Below are 19,651 nucleotides of genomic sequence, written 5' to 3' on the forward strand. Positions count from 1 at the left end.
GTCTCTGTGTGTATGTGTGTGTCTGTGTGTGTGCATGTGTGAAAAAAGAATACTGCTCGCATTTCGTACGAAGGGCTGGCCTGGTACGCACGAGTCCGAAACTTTGGGCTCTTTTCTGAGTAACATTCTTAAAGATCAAGAGTGAACACAGCGGGCCTTCTTCTCATTCCCTCTGTTTTGTTCCTCTGCTTTCATAAGGTTCACTTCATTCTTTACGTCATACATCCTGGAGGGTTTTGAAGTCTCTTCTTCATGGGAGACGTCCAAGGCATGGAGTCATTGCTTGGATGAAGTTTTTCTCCAGCTTTCTCCTTTAGGAGTTTGCTTCTTTTTTATTGAAAATGAAATGAAAATGAGATGGGTAAACGAAGGCTACTCAAATGGTTTTTACAAGGGCATTTGCAGCATTGATATCAAATATTTGGGAACAGATACAAATAAGGAAGTTTTCTGCCATTTTCTAGTTAGAAATTATTCCACACTTGTCATTTGGACTTTACCAGCATCAACACTAATCCAATAAATAAATAAATAAATAAATATTCACTGAAATAAATATATTTAAATAAATTAATTAATTAAAATGTGAAATATTTCTATATTTGTTTTTTGAAATTCACTTAATTTTGTTGCTGGAAATATTATAATATAAATATTCAAATGGAAAGCAAAAAATACTTTTTTGGACTTCTACTTGATGATGGAAGTTCTACCAGGAATCACATGAGAAACTGGTGAAGGCTTTCACATTTTTTCTCACACTCTCTCATTGTATGACACAAGGGAGTGACTGGCTATTTTGTTCCTCTTGTTCGGTCTCTGTGTGAACATGTCATAGGAAATCTCGATGCCTGCTCATCCCTCCGTGCCCTGCTTAGTGAGTGGGATGAATCTGAGATACTTTCAGAACTGCGAAGACTTAAAACTGGAAATTTTGCCAACTGCAGCTTCCAGTGGGCAGCTCTCCACTGCCTTTCTGACACTGACCGATTTCAGATCTACAACATATCACAGAGTTCAGGATCTACAACACAAGCTTGAACAATCAGTGTTAAATATAGCCTATATCTTCAACACGTAACATCTCACTATAGTCCTAATCGGTCCTCAGCTCATGAAGTTATAGTCACACAGGACTTGTGTTACAAAATTTAGATCGCCATTCTAAAGATCCCTATTATTTTCTTTTCATAGTGTTCTAGAAATCCTTTTTTGTGTTCCAAGTGGTGTAAGGAATGGAGAACTTCCCACTTTTTCCCACAATGTTTGCTTTTCTCTACCTCAAACAGCTCATTGTGATTTTCTGATGGATCATCGATTATGATAATGAGGATGATGATGATAATGAGGATGATTATAAGTTTTGGAGACATTCTTTCTTGTCCCACTTGGTGTTTGTTCCTGCTTGTATAGTTTGTTGCCATTAGATCACCGGATGTCCACCGGATGTCAATCTCCTTGTTTGTAGAATATGAAATAATTTCTATTAAGCAATACAGCTTGCTTTCATTTTTCAAATCCTTTGTTCCTAACAACAATAAGTGATCGTAATTCTTTTTCATCAGAAGATTATTTGCATGAAAGAACACTTCCATGTGGATAGACTCCTGACTCTCCTATTGTCGCAGTTGGATCCCAGGGTTTCCGCTAGTGATGTGAAAATCAAGGCTGAGTATACCTGTTGTTGTCTACTGTGCAGATGGATTATAAGGGAGTCATGTCTGGGGGGAGTCAAGAGCAGGGATTGTTCCCACCCGCTTGACAGCTTGTCTGATTAGTTCACTTAGGGTTGAGACTGGGTCCCATTTGAGGACAGGAGGCGAGTTTTATCCTTCCCAGACCCCTTTCTTTGTAGTACACTCACACTACCACCAATACTGCTCCCTTCTCCTCGATCGCTGTGCTCTGCTCGCTCACCGCGATCACCTCCGCCCTCCGAGCGACGAGAGTTCTGTCGGGTCGGTGTGCTGGGTGGGCGAGACGAAAGCCCATTTTTCTCATCTGGGAGAAATAAAAATAAAAGTACACTAAAATCAAAAATAGAAATTAATTTTAAGTACAGATTTTGATACATGGTACATTAAAATGTGAAACCTTCACATTTCACTAATAAAAAACTAAAGATAAAAGATCTATAAAACCAAACTAAAAATGGCAACAAAGTAATTTTAGTTTTAGATTTTGGTACATGGTATATAAACCTTAAAACTTTTCCTGCATTATGCATTAAAATGGCATGCGTAACCATGTGTTTTAATATCTAAATAAAACAGTTACCATTATAAACTTTGGCTGCCCTAAAATATGAAAATTTTAATTAAAAAAATATACTACTATGCTTAAAACCTAATGTACACAAATAATCAGGGGTGCACATAAGTTTTTCAGCCTGGTTCTCATAAGGGCACTGAGACTTTTTATTTTGGTCCTCACATTGGATCCATTATATAAAACTACTTAAAAAAAAAGAGAAAAAAGATTAATAATCATGATAATAATGTAATTGCACGTTATTTAAATTTTAAAAATAAAATAATAACAATAAAAAAGTGTGAAGATGCTATTATATTTTAAAATAAAGAGAACATTAAATAAACAATACAATTGTTTTATAGAAAACTTAAAAATAAAATGCTAGTATTTACTTTTTTATATATGAATTTAATGCATTGTGCTTTAAAACCGGCAGCCTAGATTTATGCTTTCAGTCTGAATAGAAATCTTATACATTATTACAGTTTGTCCACCTAAAATGGTAATTGTGCATTAACAGCTGTCAAGTGCGCTATGCAAATGAGTCGTCTGAACTTATTTACACAGTGCATTTTTTATTTTGGTGAGGCATGCGCACGTGCACCCCTGTAAATAATAAAAAAATATATTAAGATTAAATGTGGCAAAAACTAAATTAAAATGAATTAAAATATATGATTTAATTTATTGTGTATGATTCTATGTTTTTGGGTGGAAGTGTAGCGTGTAACATTCACCTGTAAGCGCCTGCACAGAGGGCTGGTCATGTGTACTGAGAAGCTGAGCTTGAATGGTCTCTACCACTCTTTTAAACCTGCGACTAGGACCTGAAAAACATTATCATCACATCTGTAGAAATGACAGCATGTACAGGCTCATGACACTGGCTCTCTCGTCTTCTTAAATACCTGATAATAGGGTGAAGGTGACACTATAGATGCCAGTCTCCCTCCTTCCCTCCCTTTCTCTCTCTTTCTCCCTCTCTCGTTCTCTCTCTCCTTCAGAGAAGGCGATGTCAACCTGAAATTTGACAGGTTTCTGGAAGACAGACGGACCTCCGGAGGTCTTGTACTCTGCCCGGAAACTTGTCTGAGAGATGACACTGTGACTCAGGGAGGGAATCTAGAGGAGAGCAGAGATGTCCATCAAAGTTTGAATCTTCAGAAGAGAATGAACAAAGCTTATCTGAAGTGAAGAGGAAAGCAAACACCTAACATACAAAATATACTAACTGAGAGAAAGGCATGGACAATATCAGCCTTGATTGAGCTTAGTGGTTTGTCTCTGATCACCACAAATATTTGCTCTTCCCTCTCCAGACTGATGAAATTTCCAAACCAAGACTTCTTTGCCAGCCTATAGAAAAAATATGACAAAAATGCAGATAAATATACAAAATATATAGTACAAATACATATATTATATAAGAATGTTATCTTTGAAAATCCAGAGACTTCTCATCTGCCTTCATTCCTAGAACTGTACACATTCAAGGTAAAGTTGCCAGATATGCTGAAAAAGCTTCAGAACAAACACTAGATCACTAGATCATAGGAGCAGGATTTTGCTGTAGCAACATTGAACTTATGACACATTGCTTACATAAAATGCATCAATGTTAAAAATCAGTAACTGTTTTTATGTTATGGTTGATAACCAATAGATGACTATTATTAAAATTCTACTTTGTGTAAATTTATGTAAAATTAAACACACAAAAAAGTTAAACCAGTGGTTTTAAATGCTCCTAGTGAATTTAAGTATCACATTACAATGTACAATATAATTTCAGTGTTATGTACTAATATAGTATATAATAGTACATATAGTAAATTTTTTTCATTTTTTTTTTCGGCTTTATTTAATTGATAAAAGTACAAAGAAAAAAATTCCAAAGTGTTCACTGATCAATGTAAATGTATTTTGTAAACGTACAAATTTTGATTTTGATGCTGAAACACACTCCAAAAAAGTTGGGACAGAGGCATGTTTAATGCTGTCACCTCAACTTTCCTTTTAATTACAATGTTTCATTGTTTGGGAATTGAGGATCCTAATTGTTAAAGATTTGCAAGTTACATTTGTGTCCGAACTCACTTGATACAAGACTTCAGAAGCTCAGCAGTCTGCGATCATCGTTGTCTAAATCTCCTTTTCATGACATATCATTCGGTCTAACACATTCAATCTGAGTCTACGAAACCACACTGTTTTATCACATGCAGAATGAGAGTGGGCATAATCTTGATCTAATAACCATGGACTTCCCATGAAAAACCTCATCTTGTTGGTAGTATATTTCTCTGTACAATCCCAATATATGCCTCCATGTCAATAGTACTTTCACACATATTCTGGTCACCCATGCTCTTTGCTCTGTATGCACACCCGCACCATGACAGACCTTTGCTTTTGCTTCTGTCACTGATGAGACTCTGGATGGTCCCTTTAGACTTTAGGACTGAGAATTTGAAATCAAATTTTCTTAGAAACAAGTTGAAATGTGGACTCATCTCAGTATAGCAGTCTTTTTGGCTATCTGAGATTAGCTCTGGCCCAGAGAACCCGGCAGCATCACTGCATAGAACTGATGTATAGCTTTCTCCTAAGCCCCTTTCACACTGCCATTCCGGCAAATACACGGGTAAAGTGTTCCCGTAATTTTTCCCGGGTCGCTAGATTTTGCACTTTCACACTGCCAGTGATTACCCGGATATGTGCGTGCTTTCACACACAACACGTAAAGATCCCGCAACGACACGTGACATGAGGGCGTGATGTTTAATGTACGAGTCGAAAACGTTAGGCACGTTATACTTTCACTGAAGCAAGCGAACGATCTCGGCGTCAGCACAGAAAGTGAGGAACTAACTGATCTCTGCTTCATTACAGTTTGAACATACTTTTTCGTCGCGAACGTTGATCTTCCTTCAAAACAGCCGGTAAAAGACACGGCATCAGATCTGGCTTTTGTTCACACAGCGCTCGTCCCAGGTTGAACCCGGCAATGTTACTAGGTCCCCGACCCGGGTTCAATGCCGGAATCAATCCCAGGACGTGTTTGCTTTCAAACTGAAGGCGACCCGGCAATGTTCCGGCAATATGCCGGGTCCGACGTGCAGTGTGAAAGGGGCTCTAGAGTAACGGAGTTTCAAGTTGCATTTCTTAATGCAGCAGCAGACTGTTTTTCTGAAGTACTCCTGAGCCCATGTGGCTATATTTAACACTGCAGCATGCACTGCCATCTGAGGGCTCAAATGTCTAGCACATTCAACTGAAGTTTCCTGTGATTTCTCTGGATTCCCTGAATCCTTTCACAATATTACATATGGTAGTTGATGAAAACCTAAATTTGTTGCAATTTTGCATAGTGAAATGTGATTTTTGATTTGAAGTTTGACACTTCTCTCATTAAATTTGTCACAAAGTGATTGAGCCATGATCCAGCTTTGCTTGCAAAGACTGAGATGCTCCTTTTATACCCAATTATTATACCCTGACCTTTTACCATTTCACTGCTTACTGTCAACTGTTTCAAAACAGTTTAACGTGGATATTCTGTAACCTTTTCACTTTTATTTGCCTCTGTCCCAACTTTTTTGGAATGTGTTGCAGCCATCAAAAACCAAATACATTTACGTTAGATAAACTTTGGAAATATTATCCTTTCTGTGGCTGTTTTCAGACTCTGTGTGCAAAAAAAAATATTACTGGATCATTACAATTAACGGCAAAATTAATGTTTGAAATATTTGCAATGTTTGTAAAAGTAAATTGATATTCCCTTCTTACACACTACAACAAACGATAGAAATAACTGGTTTAAAACCATTTTTGGTTGATGAAAATACTAATGGTTTTTAATACTGATTTATTCCTCTAAATACTTACTCTGGGCTGGACTCTGGAGTTAAACTGGACATATCTTCTGACGTAGGAACTATTGACACAAATAAAAACATTTTTACTATGACATTCAACTCAATGACAGCAATAGTATGGCGATGCTCCTCTCACCCTGTAGCCTTCGACGGTGGAAGCGTGGCGAACCCAGCAGGTTGTTCTTGAAGGAGTTGAGGCGAGTCCTCCAGTGGGCTGAACTACTGGCAGCCATTCCACCACTTCCCCCAGGACTGGAGGGCGGGGTTAGGGACATGGAACCACCACCCACACCACCACCTCCTTCAGCTCGTGAGGAGGAGGAAGAGGAGGAGGAGGAGGGCGGGGTGGGAGGGGGGTGCTGGGGATGGTGCACAGGGGTCCCCAGAGGGGTTGGGAGTGGGGAGCCCTGTGGGGTGACCTGCGACACATGGGGAGAGTTAGGATAGATGGTCTTAGTGACAGACTTCAGGACAGAAGGAGTAGGGAAGAAGAAACGAGGAATGGGGGACAGGACTGGAGAGGGAGAGGGTGAAGGAGACGGAGGAGTCTGCAGGGGGAGGGACTTCATAGACTGCAGGTGGGGACGGTCAGAGGCTGCTTTTGAGGGTAGGGTCTGGGTTTTTTGGTCAGGCACGCGTTGGGACACCCGGGCTGTGGTGGAACTTCCTGCTTTGGGGTCTTTGGACTGGGTGGTGGAAGCAGAGGTGACTTCAGTTTGGCTGAAAGTGAAAACTGGGCTCTGACAGGTAGGAAGAGAAAGGACAGAAGGATGGAGAGGGAAAGAGGAATGGAGAGATGGACACAGCAATGGTCATGAGCGTTAATGAAAGATATGGTATATGATTATTAACATTAGAATTAAACTGAGAAGAGTTAGGAAAATGATGCAAAGCTCTTTCGAGAAGCATGTGAAATCTAGTATCAATTAGTAATGAATGTTAGGTCTTTAATTAAGGTGCAAAATGCAAGTTAAAACAAGCTCTTAACATTTGTGTGTGTGTGTGTGTTTGGTGTGGATAATGACTCCAGTATGAGGACAGTATGAGATAGATGAACATAAAAAGAGCAGCTGAATCCAGTTCAGCTTTGCTATTCATAGCACAATATCAAAAACAAGCACAAAACCTTTCACCATTGTAAAATGAGCTCTACATAGTAGTATTTTACTTCTAATCCAGTATCAGTTAAAGATGTGGAGTCACTTACTCGAGGGCTGCTGAGGGGACTGGATGAGAGGCCGGTTGAAGCTCCGCTAACTGACCGAGACCTGTCAGAACACCAGGACTTATCAGTCAAACATCTCTTTATGTTCACGGATATCACAATATCTTAGATATACACCTCTAGTGTAAGTAAAAGTCTTAGTAGGGAATTCACTAGGAATTCACTAGCACTAACTTATACTGCTGTTCATCTGTATTTTCTGCTCTGTGTTTCTGGATATATATTTTTGATCATTCGGTCATTTATTTGATGAATAAGGAATATTTTACATGGTATGCAGCAACCATTCATTGGTTCATTTTGACTATGAGAGATGGGGCCAGCAATGGCTGGCATTCACAAGAGTCCAGGTGCTTTGTTGTACTAGCTAGCAGCGCACACTGTGGAAGATTAAAACGTTTTTTTGGTATTTTAGCAATTTAGCTTAATCACAACTGTCATTTTGCTTTTACGTGATCGAAAAACAACATGAAAGAAAATAAGATTATACTCGCTGTTGCAGATTTTTCTGAGCTCTATGTGCCTAAACATAACACATACATTGATTTCAATTTCTTTAATTTTGTTTCATTAGCTTTCACTTAGATACTCCAAAAAAATACAATATTTATACAGTAATTGTCTGAGATCAAGAATGTTTTCACTTGCTAGTATTTATTATGGAGCGGTGTTGGTACCAAAACCGGGAGGTGGATCTAATAGACTGGGAGTCTGAACTGGAGATTGAACTACCCACTCTACTCTCTCCGTCATCTCCGCTGATCCCGTCCAGCCCTTATTTGTAGCTCCCTCACCAGGGTCCCTCCCACCCACCATCGCCTCTGGGCTCCTCTACTCTGTCAACGCCTCGTCCCACCGGCTCCTTTGGGCTACTTCCTCCCACTAGCTCCACCTTGGTCCTCAGTCGCTCCGGCTCCGCCTCGGTCACCAGAGCCCTCAGCTCCAACCTGGGCCCCCCGAACCTAGGCATCGGCCTAGCTTGTTGGCTATCTGTCTCCGCCTTGAGCTCCTCCTCCACCTGCTCCGTCACCATTGGTCGGCCCCCTGGAGTCGGCAGCCACTTCTCCTCCATGGCTCCTCCCTCCATCGGCTCCACCATGGGCTGCTGTCATGGCTGTGGCCTGGGTCCTGCTGTGCTCTTCCTGCACTGGGTCCCTCCTGTCTCCTCCCTGGCTCCTCCCTCCATCATCTCCCCCATGGACTCTGTCTTCCCGTTCATCCCTCCCCAATGGACTTGTTACGGCATGGGATGCGCCTTCCGGGAGGGGGGAGTTATGTCACGCCCCAGACTCATTTTGTCGTGTTTTCCCTCCCCATGTATGCTGTGTTCCCTTTAATTAGTCATGCCATGCACCTGTGTTTTCCCAGTTATCATGTGTTTAAAATTCCTACTCCTTTCAGTTTGTTTTGTCGGTTCTACTTGTTGGATGTCTCCTTGGTTTCCTTTCTCTATTTCGGATTATTAAAGACTATTTCGTGTTATCTCCAGCGTTTCCTCATTCCCTTCTAGCAGGAGAGTGTGACAGTACCATGTAAAATTCCTTTTCACTGCTGCCATGATTAATGATCAATAGAACATGCATACAAACATTTCTTTTTTAATTAAATTATGAGAGGCAAACAGCTTTTTAGGGGAATAAGTTCCATCTATAATGAGTCTAGCTTACATAGAAAAAAATATATAAATGCACAAGAGCGCATGGTTAAAGTTGCAATATTTACAGTTTTTTTCGATTGCTAAACGACAGTGAGCACAACTGAAGCTACATGTGCAAAACTCTAACTACAGTCTGCACTACCAACAGTCACCTGAGCTAAACAGTTCACATCACCTGCAAAACTCATGGCTCAAAACAAGGTCAGTGCAGCCAAACACTACACACAACCCTCACTGAGATAACACACACTGTCACTCAGAACACACTGAGAGGAAAAACACTAGCATCAAACACCAATACAGAAAATACTCACTTTTCATCTTTACAGTTTGAACTGTTTCAGTGAATTCTTACAAAGTAATATTTTCTTCAAAGAAAGGAGTGACATTCTTTCACATGATTTATTTACCTTTTTAGAACATAACAGTTCTTTAAGGTAAAAAAAATTTAGAGAAAATTAAAGAAAATTAGCAGTTTGCTTCAATAGTCTGCAGTAATTTACGGAATTACAGTAATGAGAAAAAAATTAGAAACTAAAAGTACACACTGTAATTCGGACAAATAATTGAGGGGCTAATCCTGAAATTGCAATCAGCAGTGTTTGAAATCTCTTCTGTTTTGAATGTGTGCTTCACAGTTATGACAGCAGTGTGTTAGCATTTGAACAAAGTGCTGTAAATCCACAGTGTTGTGCAGGTTGTGGTTAAAGTCATGGGATAAGTGTGTAGAGTTTTGAAAACTATGTTCAAGCAATGAAAAACGAACTAGAGTTTTGCACGTGTGACTCCAGTTGTGCTCACTGTCGTTTAGCAATCGAAAAAAACTGTAATAGTAAAAAAATGGTGCTAAAATAGGCCTATCACACCAAAGTTGTGCAAGTCATCAGTGAATTGACCCAGTATTTTATCTGCGTTTTTTGAAAGGCACTTGAAGTTGAACAGAGGACACATGTGGTACATCATCCTTGACTTTCAGATGAAGGTTAATACAAAGTTATCAAACAGTTGGCATGTACCTCTGGCTATGTGCAGAGGTATCCAGTGCTCTGCGGGGAGGTGTTGGAGAGCCCTGGTCTGTCACACTCAGTACCTCCAGACTCTTTCTCTCCGGCCGACAGCGCCCATGACGGGTCAACATGGGCGAGTCCACCCGCTTACGGGGAGGATCTGATCACACAACCACAACAACACACACACACCCACTGTAACACAAACATCTACTGTGTGCTCTTCATGAACAATTCACATTACAAACCTTACTATATCCATGATGGAATCTAAGGTTTGTTTTATATATATATATATATATATATATATATATATATATATATATATATATAACTATATATAAAATATACAACTGCAATGCAGCACAGATTATCTGTATTACAGTGTTTGAAGGGAAATTAGCATAGAAGCTGAAAAAGAAGTCCTTTTCAATGTCTTGATGAGAGATGGAATGCTTCTAAGCAACAGGGTAAATTGTACCTGAATACAACATGTGCATTATGAGAGACGAATCATGGCATGACAGTGAAATGATGGACTAACATAATAGGGTTGCACATTTTAGTCCAAAAATCTGATTGCAATTATTTTCTCAAATTTTGGTAAGATACTGTCAGATGTGCACTGTAATACAATAAACATTGAACATCTCACAGTTTGTTGCAGCTTAGATTTTGAAGCAAAAGGGACTAAAGATTACATTGAAAAAAAGTGTGCAAAAACTAAAAAATTATAAGCTTTTCTCCAGATTGTCCCAAACTCATCTAAATAGCCAGCAAAATAACTATTTCAGTGAAAAAAGTGTACTGAGTGAAAAAAATCCAATAAAAAATAATTTCTCTTAATTTTCACATTGTACCTGAAACTCAAATCTCTTTAGTCAGCTACAGTTGATAATGTATCAGTCCACTTTACATTCATACTGTTGTTTTTTTGGATCATTTTCAATGTGAATAATAGTAAAAGAATTTAATAATTACTATTATTATTATTATTATTTATATTATTGTTTGTTACTAGCTTATTTTTAAAGACTGTAGTAATTATTTCACTGTATTTCTTTGGTAATATATTTCCATCCTAATTTCTTTACTTTCACGTTAAACCCTCAAGCTTTTTTCATGGAAAAATGCTTGTAATGTTTACATTTACATAAATGTATAAAAGTGTTGCTTTTCTCAGAGCACATTATAAGCGATGCTTTGATTTTTTTTTTTTAAGTGAATTTATTTTGATTATTAATTGTGTAGCCCTACCAGGGAGAGACACACCATACAAACAATAAGCATCTTAATTAACCAAATGTATGCAAGTAAATGGAAAATGTCAAAAATCATGTTGGCATCAATGCCAAATGGACAACTTTTGACTTTTTTTTACTTTTTACAGAACTTTTTGTTCTGTATACATTAGGAAGTCCCTTTTTGATCCAGCCTGCAGCACCTGCTCTCACACTCGCTACGCTGCCCTAACAACCACATGCTACGACTTCCCTGTCAACCTTCTAATGATGATGATTCTCCACCTTGAAGTGTCTTTTTAGTCCTAGTCTGGTCTTGATCTGTTTATTTTGGGAACAAGTCCTAAATATGTTACATTTACAAATCACTGATGTTTGCCTTATAGCCTTTAAATAAAACTGGCTTACTTTCAGGCCTAAAGCACCAGCGTGCTTTCTAGGTTAACAGCTATTCTCATGGTGTTGAACATGACAGCAACACACACAGGCCTGAACTGCAAAAGCTCACTCACCAATATCATTTCTGGGTGGAAGATGTTCATCTTCATAACTAGGGTAGCGCTCCTTTCTGTCCAACAGAAGATAGTAGATCAACTTTTCCTGGTTTTCTCTGGGAAGGGAGAGTTGCAAGTCAGAAAACCAAACTGACTTTCATTGTATTGACATGAGCGTTCTTCAAAATATCTTCTCTTGGGCTTCACAGAAGAAAGTAGGCTAAGTCATACATGAGTGGAATGAGTAATATCTTTTTTTTTTTTTTGAGTGAACCATCCCTTAATGGTCAGTTGTATCTTGTTTGAAGTACAAACCCTTGAAATCTTGAGTTTGTGCATTATTCTTTTCTGAATTACAGGCTGAGATGTGTTGAGCACAGAGACAGAAGTTCAGACTCACTCTTCACACTGCAGGTCTCTGGTGAGCTTGACACGGTCTCTGAAGCAGCCCAGGGAGTGCATGCTCTCCAGAACATCAGGGTCTAGATCTGTTAGAGACAGAATCCTCTTCACACACACACGCCTCGGGGGTGGCTGCTCTGGACACGGCTCGTTCCTGCCCCCTCTGAGACAGGAAGACACACAGACACACAGGCAAGTCAATGTGCAGTGCACATTGTGGGCATTACATGCAACAACAAAAAATAAAATCCATTTTTATTGGAATAGTTCTGTGTAACCCAGACAGTGAATTTTTAAACTGCACAGTGACCACAGTGACATAAAAGTTGTTCTTATGATGCATAGGCTATATTCCAGATCTTCAGTTGACATATGATAGCTTTGTGTGAAGAGCAGACCCAAGTTATTTCTGCTCATACGTATGACACAAACCTTTATGTTAATGACATTTGATCATGAAAAGGTCAAGAACCTGTGACATTTGATGATGTAAATGATGATATTTGGCTGAACTCTAGACAGGACGGCAAGATTTTTCTTCAAAATCAACATTCAGTCTGATCGTTGCACAAAACAATCATGGTAGGCTTTTTGGAGCTTGACGGACATACTATAAACAGTTGATTTATGAAAAAGTGCTGCTCAAATAGTTTTCAAAATCTCCTTTTGTGTTAACAGCACACAGGTTTGACATGGCATGACAGTCAGTGAACAGTTTTCTTTTTTGTACTTTTCAAGGTACCTCACATGATACTTACTGATACCAAGGGTGCTTTTGTATTTCTTCCAACTGAGAAAAGAAAAACACAAGAATTACCATAAACATTCCTTGGCAATACAGTACGTTTATAGTTTTATTCAGCAAGGATGCATTAAATTGATAAAAGTGACAGTTAAGATGTTTTAAATTAATTTATGACGTATACTTTTTATTTTAAATGATGGTCTTTTAAATTAAAAGGTTACCACAGATTCTACAAAAATATTTATATTTAATAGTAATATTTAGTACAACTGTAACTATTCTTAACATAATAAGAAATGTTTCTTTAAACACCAAATCTGCACATAAGAATGATTTTTGAAAGATCCTACGACACTGAAGACTGAAGTAATAACATTTTCAATAAAAAACATTATAAAATATATTTGGATAGAAAACAATTATTTGAAATCCTAATATTATTTCACAATATAACAATCAAACAAATCAAATAAATGCAGCCTCTTAATAACCCCTTTGAACGGTAGTGTACATGCAATTTTTATATAAAAAGAAGTGTTGCATACTGTGAAGCGTTTCTCAGGGTTGACCTCAATCATGCCACGGAGGAGAGCCTGGCAGTCTGGAGGAATGAAGTGAGGCATGTGAAATACCCCACTCTTCACCTTCTCCAACAGCTGACGCAGGTTATCATGGTCAAAGGGCAGCGCTCCCTGTGAGGTGAGATGTTACAACTCACACACATTTCTGAGTGCAACTGAGAGCATCAAGTCTGCAATATGCCCACAGTCAATTGCATAAAACTTAAGACATAAAACACATATTTTCCAGCCATTCACTTTTTATCATTAAATAAAAAAGGCATGCAAGGAAGGTATTAAAGGTGGGTGGAAATGTCAGAAATGACACAAATAAGATGCAGCAATCTTCTTACCACCAACAGAGCAAAGAGAATAACCCCACAGCTCCACACATCTGCCCGACGTCCGTCATATTTCTCTCCCTGTGAATATAAAAAAAACACTAAGTACAGATAAGCACTGGCTGTTTGTACAATATGAATCTATGAGACTTATACGTTAAAACATATGGTGCTTTTGCTCTAAGAGCTTTGTCCTTACCCTGATGACCTCAGGACATGCATAATGGGGTGATCTGCAGATACATAACATAGAGCATTAATATTTCATCTTCATTAATACAGTATTAAAAGCGCAAAAACACAAAACTACTGACCCACAGCTGGTCTCCAGCAGACTGTCCCCAACCTGTAGGGAGGCCATGCCAAAGTCAGCAATCCTGATATTATTCTTCTCATCCAGCAGGAGGTTTTCAGGCTTGAGATCTCTGTGGCTGAAAAACAAATGTAATGACAGCATTGTAATATATTTTTGTATATTATAATTTTTTTCCATAAGTATAGGAAACCATAATTATTTTAGAGAGTGAGAATAACCTATTTTTGCATTGCATACCCTGCAGAACATGCAACAAGCATAAATCAGAAGTTTTGTAACACAATTACACATGCTTAACTTTCTTTTCTTTTTTTTTATCTATCATCACTACCATTCAACAGTTAGGGGTTGGTAAGATTTCTTAAATGATTTTGAAAGAAGTCTCTTAACATGCTCACCATGGCTGCATTTATTCAGTAATATTGAGAAATATTATTACAAATGAAATTGTTTTCTATTATAATCTATTCTAAAATTTAATTTATTCCAATGATGTCAAAGCTGAATTTTCATCATCATTATTCCAGTCTTCAGTGTCACGTGACCTTCAGAAATCATTCTAATATGGTGATTTACTGCTCAAGAAACATTTCTAATCAATGTTGAAGACAGTTGTGCTGGTAAATATTTTTCTGTTAACCATTATATATTCTTAAAGATACTTTGATGAACAGAAAGTTCAAAAGAACAGCATTTATTTGAAGTAGACACATTGTATAACATTATAAATGCCTTTTGACCAATTTAATGCACCCTTACTGAATAGAATTATTAATTCCCTATTAAAAAAAACAATGTACTGACCCCAAATCTATGTATGGTAGAGTTCCTGAGTACATATAGAATGACCCATATATGGATAAAATGCAAGTCAGCTTGGTGTTCATAACTTAGCCGCAAGTTTTCATCTGCACTCATATACACATAATCTATAGAATGCTGATTATGCGCAAATATTATGAGAAAATGTGCCTGTAAAAGAATCTGTGTGTTCCGCACATTAAATAAAAAAGTAAAAAGAGACATCTACCAAATAGAGTGACTGTGACAGAAGTCCAGAGCAGATATGATTTGTCTGAAAAACTTTCGAGCCTCTTTAGGGGTCAATCTGCCTTTCTTTACCAGGTAGTCAAACAGCTCCCCACCAGATACATGTTCCAGCACTAGATACCTAGAGAAAAAGAAAGAGATTTATGACACGAATGCACAGAGATAGATGCACATGAAATGGTACACACATCACACCTCCAGAGAATGCAGGATGTGATAAGTCTAGACAAGACAAGACGAGACAAGGCCAGACATGCTTCAGATGTGTTGAGAAACAGAGCAGTACTTACAGATATTTGTTATTCTCGTACACATCATACAGTTTTAGGACATGAGGGTGCTCTATTAGTTTAAGAATAGCTATCTCTCTCTCCACCTGCAGAAACAGGGAGAGCGAGGAACATTGAATGAGAGTTGAATAGGGAAAAGGAACAACTTTGATGAAGGAAATAACCAACCAAAGACGATCTCTTTCAATTAGAAGTGAACTAATATAGTCAATATGTTAACAAGAGTCCGACAATCAACAGTAGACATGGACAAAAATGGCTTAGCAGGAAGAGTCTTGTATTTCTTTAGCACAGAACATTAGGGCAGATGCAGCAAAGACTGTGGTTAATAAAGCAGTTGGAGTTATGCAGCTTCTGTGCTACTAGTTACTGTAAATAAGAAAATGCTACATAAGCAGGAGGTGACTGAGAAAAACTAGAGCTTTCAGACATTTCCATTGTAAATTCATAGTACGCAAAACTTACTTTCATAAGAACAGACTCTGATAGCTTTTCTCTGTTAACTATCTTTATGGCCACCTTCTGTCCTGTGATACAGTGAATTCCTAACTTCACCAGACCTGCAAGAGGAACACAGATGGTCATTCTTCACGGAAGCATTTTAAAAGTGGACAACATTAAAATCCAGATGAGATGCGCTTGTAAAAACTGAAAAGCAGACAGCATATGTCTGCGACATTCAGACAGTACAATTTTAGGTAATCAATTCCCATTTACAGACCATTACACCTGAAAAAAGCAGCACTACCAAAAACACTACTGACTTATGCACACTCAAAAAAAAAAAACATAAAAACACCAGTACATACTGCTCATAGACAGTCTCATAAACCATCTACTTCTTAATGTATGTAGATCTATATCATTCTTGTGAACATTCATATCCTATTTAGGCTACAATGTACTGACAATCAGGATCTTAGTGGCCTTTGCATTCAGAACAGAATGGTTGCAAGTCATTATTATACCTTAAAACTAACTAGTATCTAGGTTTACATGACTAGTACATTTGTTAATTAGGCTTCTAGCAATCTAATAGTGACAGGAATTATTTTACATTTTACTTTACACTAATATACTACAGATTGTCATTAGTTGCTTTACCGGTTTCATTCTTACTGGTAACAAACTGCAATTTGTAAGCAAATCTTAAGTTAGTACAAATTCAAGTTTTCCTAGTGCTTTATGATTAGACACTACCTCCTATGTATTTAAGTTGTTACTTGTGTAATTGAACTAAAGTAGCGGACTAGTCATTACTTACAACATGTACAACCTACAAAAAAAGATTAACTGTACCTAGTGAAAAAAAGAAATGGTATAACAGTTTAGGTAGTTACTAGTTTTCATAATATCAAATAAAACTGCGAGAATAGATATAACTATTGAAAAAGTAACTGGTAAGAACCTATTGAACAGTTACTTGTAAAACCTTAGGTTCCAGCTACGGTGGAAAGTGACAAGTTGAACCACAGATCCAAGTAACAATGATCTGTCTCTAATGGGATAGCAAAAGAGTAGTCTACTAGCAACCTTAAATAATTAAATAGATATGCCTAGGAAAAGTACTAGCATCTAATGAACGTTAGAAATGCAACTAACGGTCACTATTAGAAGTATAATACAACAAATACAAGTACTAGTAACCTAAATATAAATAAATACATTTAAAAATCCATTGCAAGCTTCGAAACAGCACGAATGAATCACTGCCACTCATGACTCGAAAACAAAACGCCAGAAAGATGAAATAATCTTCCTTCATCAAACACTGCCCTTACTGTCACTTGCTTGCTTGCCTCATTACATTTCATCAGCTGAAGCACCCACGTTAACCGCTTTGCTTATTGCCGAACCAGCCTTTCAATAGATTAGGCTACTAATATAGCCTACTGAGTCGCGCGAAGTAGAGCAGAATTTATTCCAATGCATTAACCAAAAAGGAACTGCTCGTACCTGTCTGGCCCTTCCCCAGCGTCTTCTCCAGTCGGTAGGGCCCGACGTACTGAGCTGCCTGACTCCCAGACACCTCCTTACTGGACATTTCGTTCGACCGCGGTTTTGTGTCACAATATAAAGGGGGTAATCAGTGTATTCTCACAATGTATCCACTGGCGTCTGTCCTGCTCACGCAATAGCTCCGCCGTGCAGACATCACAGACGGTGAGCGATGACACAGGGATGCTGAGGCGTGCTGTCAGTGCCGTGGCCTACTCCCAAACATCTGCCGGGACTCCTTAAACTTCGTGGAAACGGATCGGTAACATGTTCCGTTAGAAAAAATCAAAAGTGAACAGAGAAATGCGTGTCCAGCCGAGCCTACACGCCAAACTGTAGCAGCTATTGCGATTCACACGGCCTGTGGTTGCAGCTGCTGCTGGAAGAACGATGAGGGGACACGATTAAATCTGTCAGGGTATGAGAAGACACTATGACTAGATCAGATAATAGCTGCGGACGACAGCACAATGATTATGAATATTGAGGACAGATAAAGATAGCCTAACAGGAGTATTTGGTAGCCTGGTTCAATCATCGGTTTATTTATTTTAAAATAAATATTCATGTAGCCTCCCGTTATTGTCAAACTGCAATTGATCTATTTATTAATTAAAAACTTGGCCACATTTCACATGTATTCTGCGAAAGAACCGCGCATCCGGTTTGTAACACCTTACGCCTATTATTCTTAGTCTCTTTCTTTTGTCACTGACTCTTCAAAATGTTTCGTTTTTATTTAATAAATGTTTGGATGCAGCGTATGAGCGTCCCGTGCCTGATATAAACTACGGTATCTTCCAGGCCTCACATCCGGAAATACGGGAGAACTGTAGCTACAGGAGAAAACAGCCACCCTTTCGGGGAAGAAAGCCTCTGCGTCTTCCGTCACATGAATCCGTCAGTTAATCCAGGAGTGCATTGCGCTATAGTGTTTGCGCAGAAATCCCTGGCTTTATTCGCACGGAACACATTCCTGGTCAAAGAGCGAGCATCTTTAACTATGGTAGGAGCCTCCTCCACCCTCCCTCGCGCTGGCTATGTGCAGCGCATCACAGCATCTCCTCGCGCTCTCCTCCCGTCGCCTCGGATACCGCGCGCGGAGTCATCCTCTCGAGCAGCCTGGCTTTAATCCGTTCGCTTCCCTTGCCTTGTGGCCGCGAGGATAGCAGTCCCTCTGTCAGCGGGGCCTTTCTCTGGTTTTTAGCTCGAACTCTCCCTGTATTGCTTCTCCCACGAGCAGCATCAGCATCCGGGTTCCGCGCTGCTTGCGTCCCCTCCCTCACAAGATTCCCACTGAACATGCTCGTCATAGCCCCCCACCCCACCCCACGTCCGCCCCTCACATTATTATTGAACCCATTATTGTCATTGTGCAGCTTCTGTCAATTGTTTGATAATTACTGTAGTAGGTATTTCAGATCGTGTTATCATAATATTTATGGACTAGCTGTCCCATATTGTCATTTTTAGACAAGAAAAAAAAAGCGGTTACAGGCTTGCAGGAATATCCATTTTTGATGGGACTAGTTGGATTTTTGCATAGTAGTTTTCAGTCTTTTTACATGTCCAGGTATGTATTTAGCAGATTTTTATGAAGCACAAATGAAGCACTGCATTCAAAATATCACAAACACATCTCAAAACAAACATTTGCAAACCCTTAAAAAAAGTTTTCAACTGCTTACACAGAGAACCTTTACACACTTTCTGAAAGCTGACACTCAAACAGCAGAACCACACACCAAATCTACAAAAACCATACACTCATTCTCGGCCTTTGACTCTGTTTTCAATTCCGTAAAACACGTTTTGCAAAACACAACACATTTCTCTATGTAACACACAAATCTAACAGGAATTTATATAATGGCAAAGGTCTTTGCAAATGTTTGCTTTTGAGACATGTTTGTCATATTTTTAATGCAGTGCTTCATTTTGTAAGAGATGTGAGGAATTTTGCTTTTTGTTTGTGCAAATCTTGCATTTGTGTGTACATTTTTGAAAAAAAGATGTAAGTTTTGAAAATGTAAGCAGGTGAAAAAAAATTATTACATAGAGGATTGTGTTTTGCAAATCGTGTTTTATGAAATTGAAAAATGAGTCAAAGGCCGAGAATTAGTGTACTTGTCAGGTTTCAGACAAGTAAAGATTGAAAAAAAACTGTAACCAAAGTGACTTAAAGGAACAG

General features: G+C 38.6%; 1 protein-coding gene across 3 annotated transcripts; it reads right to left on the bottom strand.

Moving 5' to 3' along the window:
- Window positions 1–4: 4 nt before the first annotated feature.
- LOC132145619 (serine/threonine-protein kinase BRSK2-like) lies at window positions 5–18,087 on the bottom strand. 3 transcript variants are annotated; one of them, XM_059556760.1, is made up of 19 exons: window positions 17,419–18,087; window positions 15,928–16,022; window positions 15,463–15,548; window positions 15,153–15,293; window positions 14,121–14,237; window positions 14,006–14,039; window positions 13,819–13,887; window positions 13,451–13,597; window positions 12,919–12,950; window positions 12,159–12,323; window positions 11,777–11,874; window positions 10,033–10,183; window positions 7,342–7,402; window positions 6,271–6,874; window positions 6,145–6,193; window positions 3,486–3,609; window positions 3,162–3,375; window positions 2,991–3,080; window positions 5–2,001 (listed from the first exon to the last, which is right to left on the bottom strand). In XM_059556760.1, the coding sequence occupies exons 1-19, from the start codon at window positions 17,504–17,506 to the stop codon at window positions 1,784–1,786; spliced, it is 2,583 nt and encodes an 860-aa protein (XP_059412743.1). In that variant the 5' UTR covers window positions 17,507–18,087; the 3' UTR covers window positions 5–1,783. The 3 variants fall into 3 exon arrangements, with proteins under 3 accessions (XP_059412743.1, XP_059412758.1, XP_059412750.1); XM_059556767.1 differs by having other exon boundaries at window positions 6–2,001; window positions 6,271–6,553; XM_059556775.1 differs by lacking the exons at window positions 15,463–15,548; window positions 17,419–18,087.
- Between the last annotated feature and the right edge of the window lie 1,564 nt (window positions 18,088–19,651).

The sequence above is a fragment of the Carassius carassius genome, chromosome 1 (assembly GCF_963082965.1).
Source record: "Carassius carassius chromosome 1, fCarCar2.1, whole genome shotgun sequence".
In the NCBI taxonomy this organism is placed as follows: Eukaryota; Metazoa; Chordata; class Actinopteri; order Cypriniformes; family Cyprinidae; genus Carassius; species Carassius carassius.

What these genes read in the sequence shown, in the direction of transcription:
- LOC132145619 (XM_059556760.1), bottom strand. Translation starts at nt 17,506, where the DNA reads ATGTCCAGTAAGGAGGTGTCTGGGAGTCAGGCAGCTCAGTACGTCGGG. An exon ending in CAAAAGCACCCTTGGTATCA is followed by an intron (nt 12,324 to 12,918) that starts GTAAGTATCATG and finishes TTCCTGTCTCAG; the next exon opens with AGGGGGCAGGAACGAGCCGT. An exon ending in TTGTCCATGCCTTTCTCTCA is followed by an intron (nt 3,376 to 3,485) that starts GTTAGTATATTT and finishes GCTCTCCTCTAG; the next exon opens with ATTCCCTCCCTGAGTCACAG.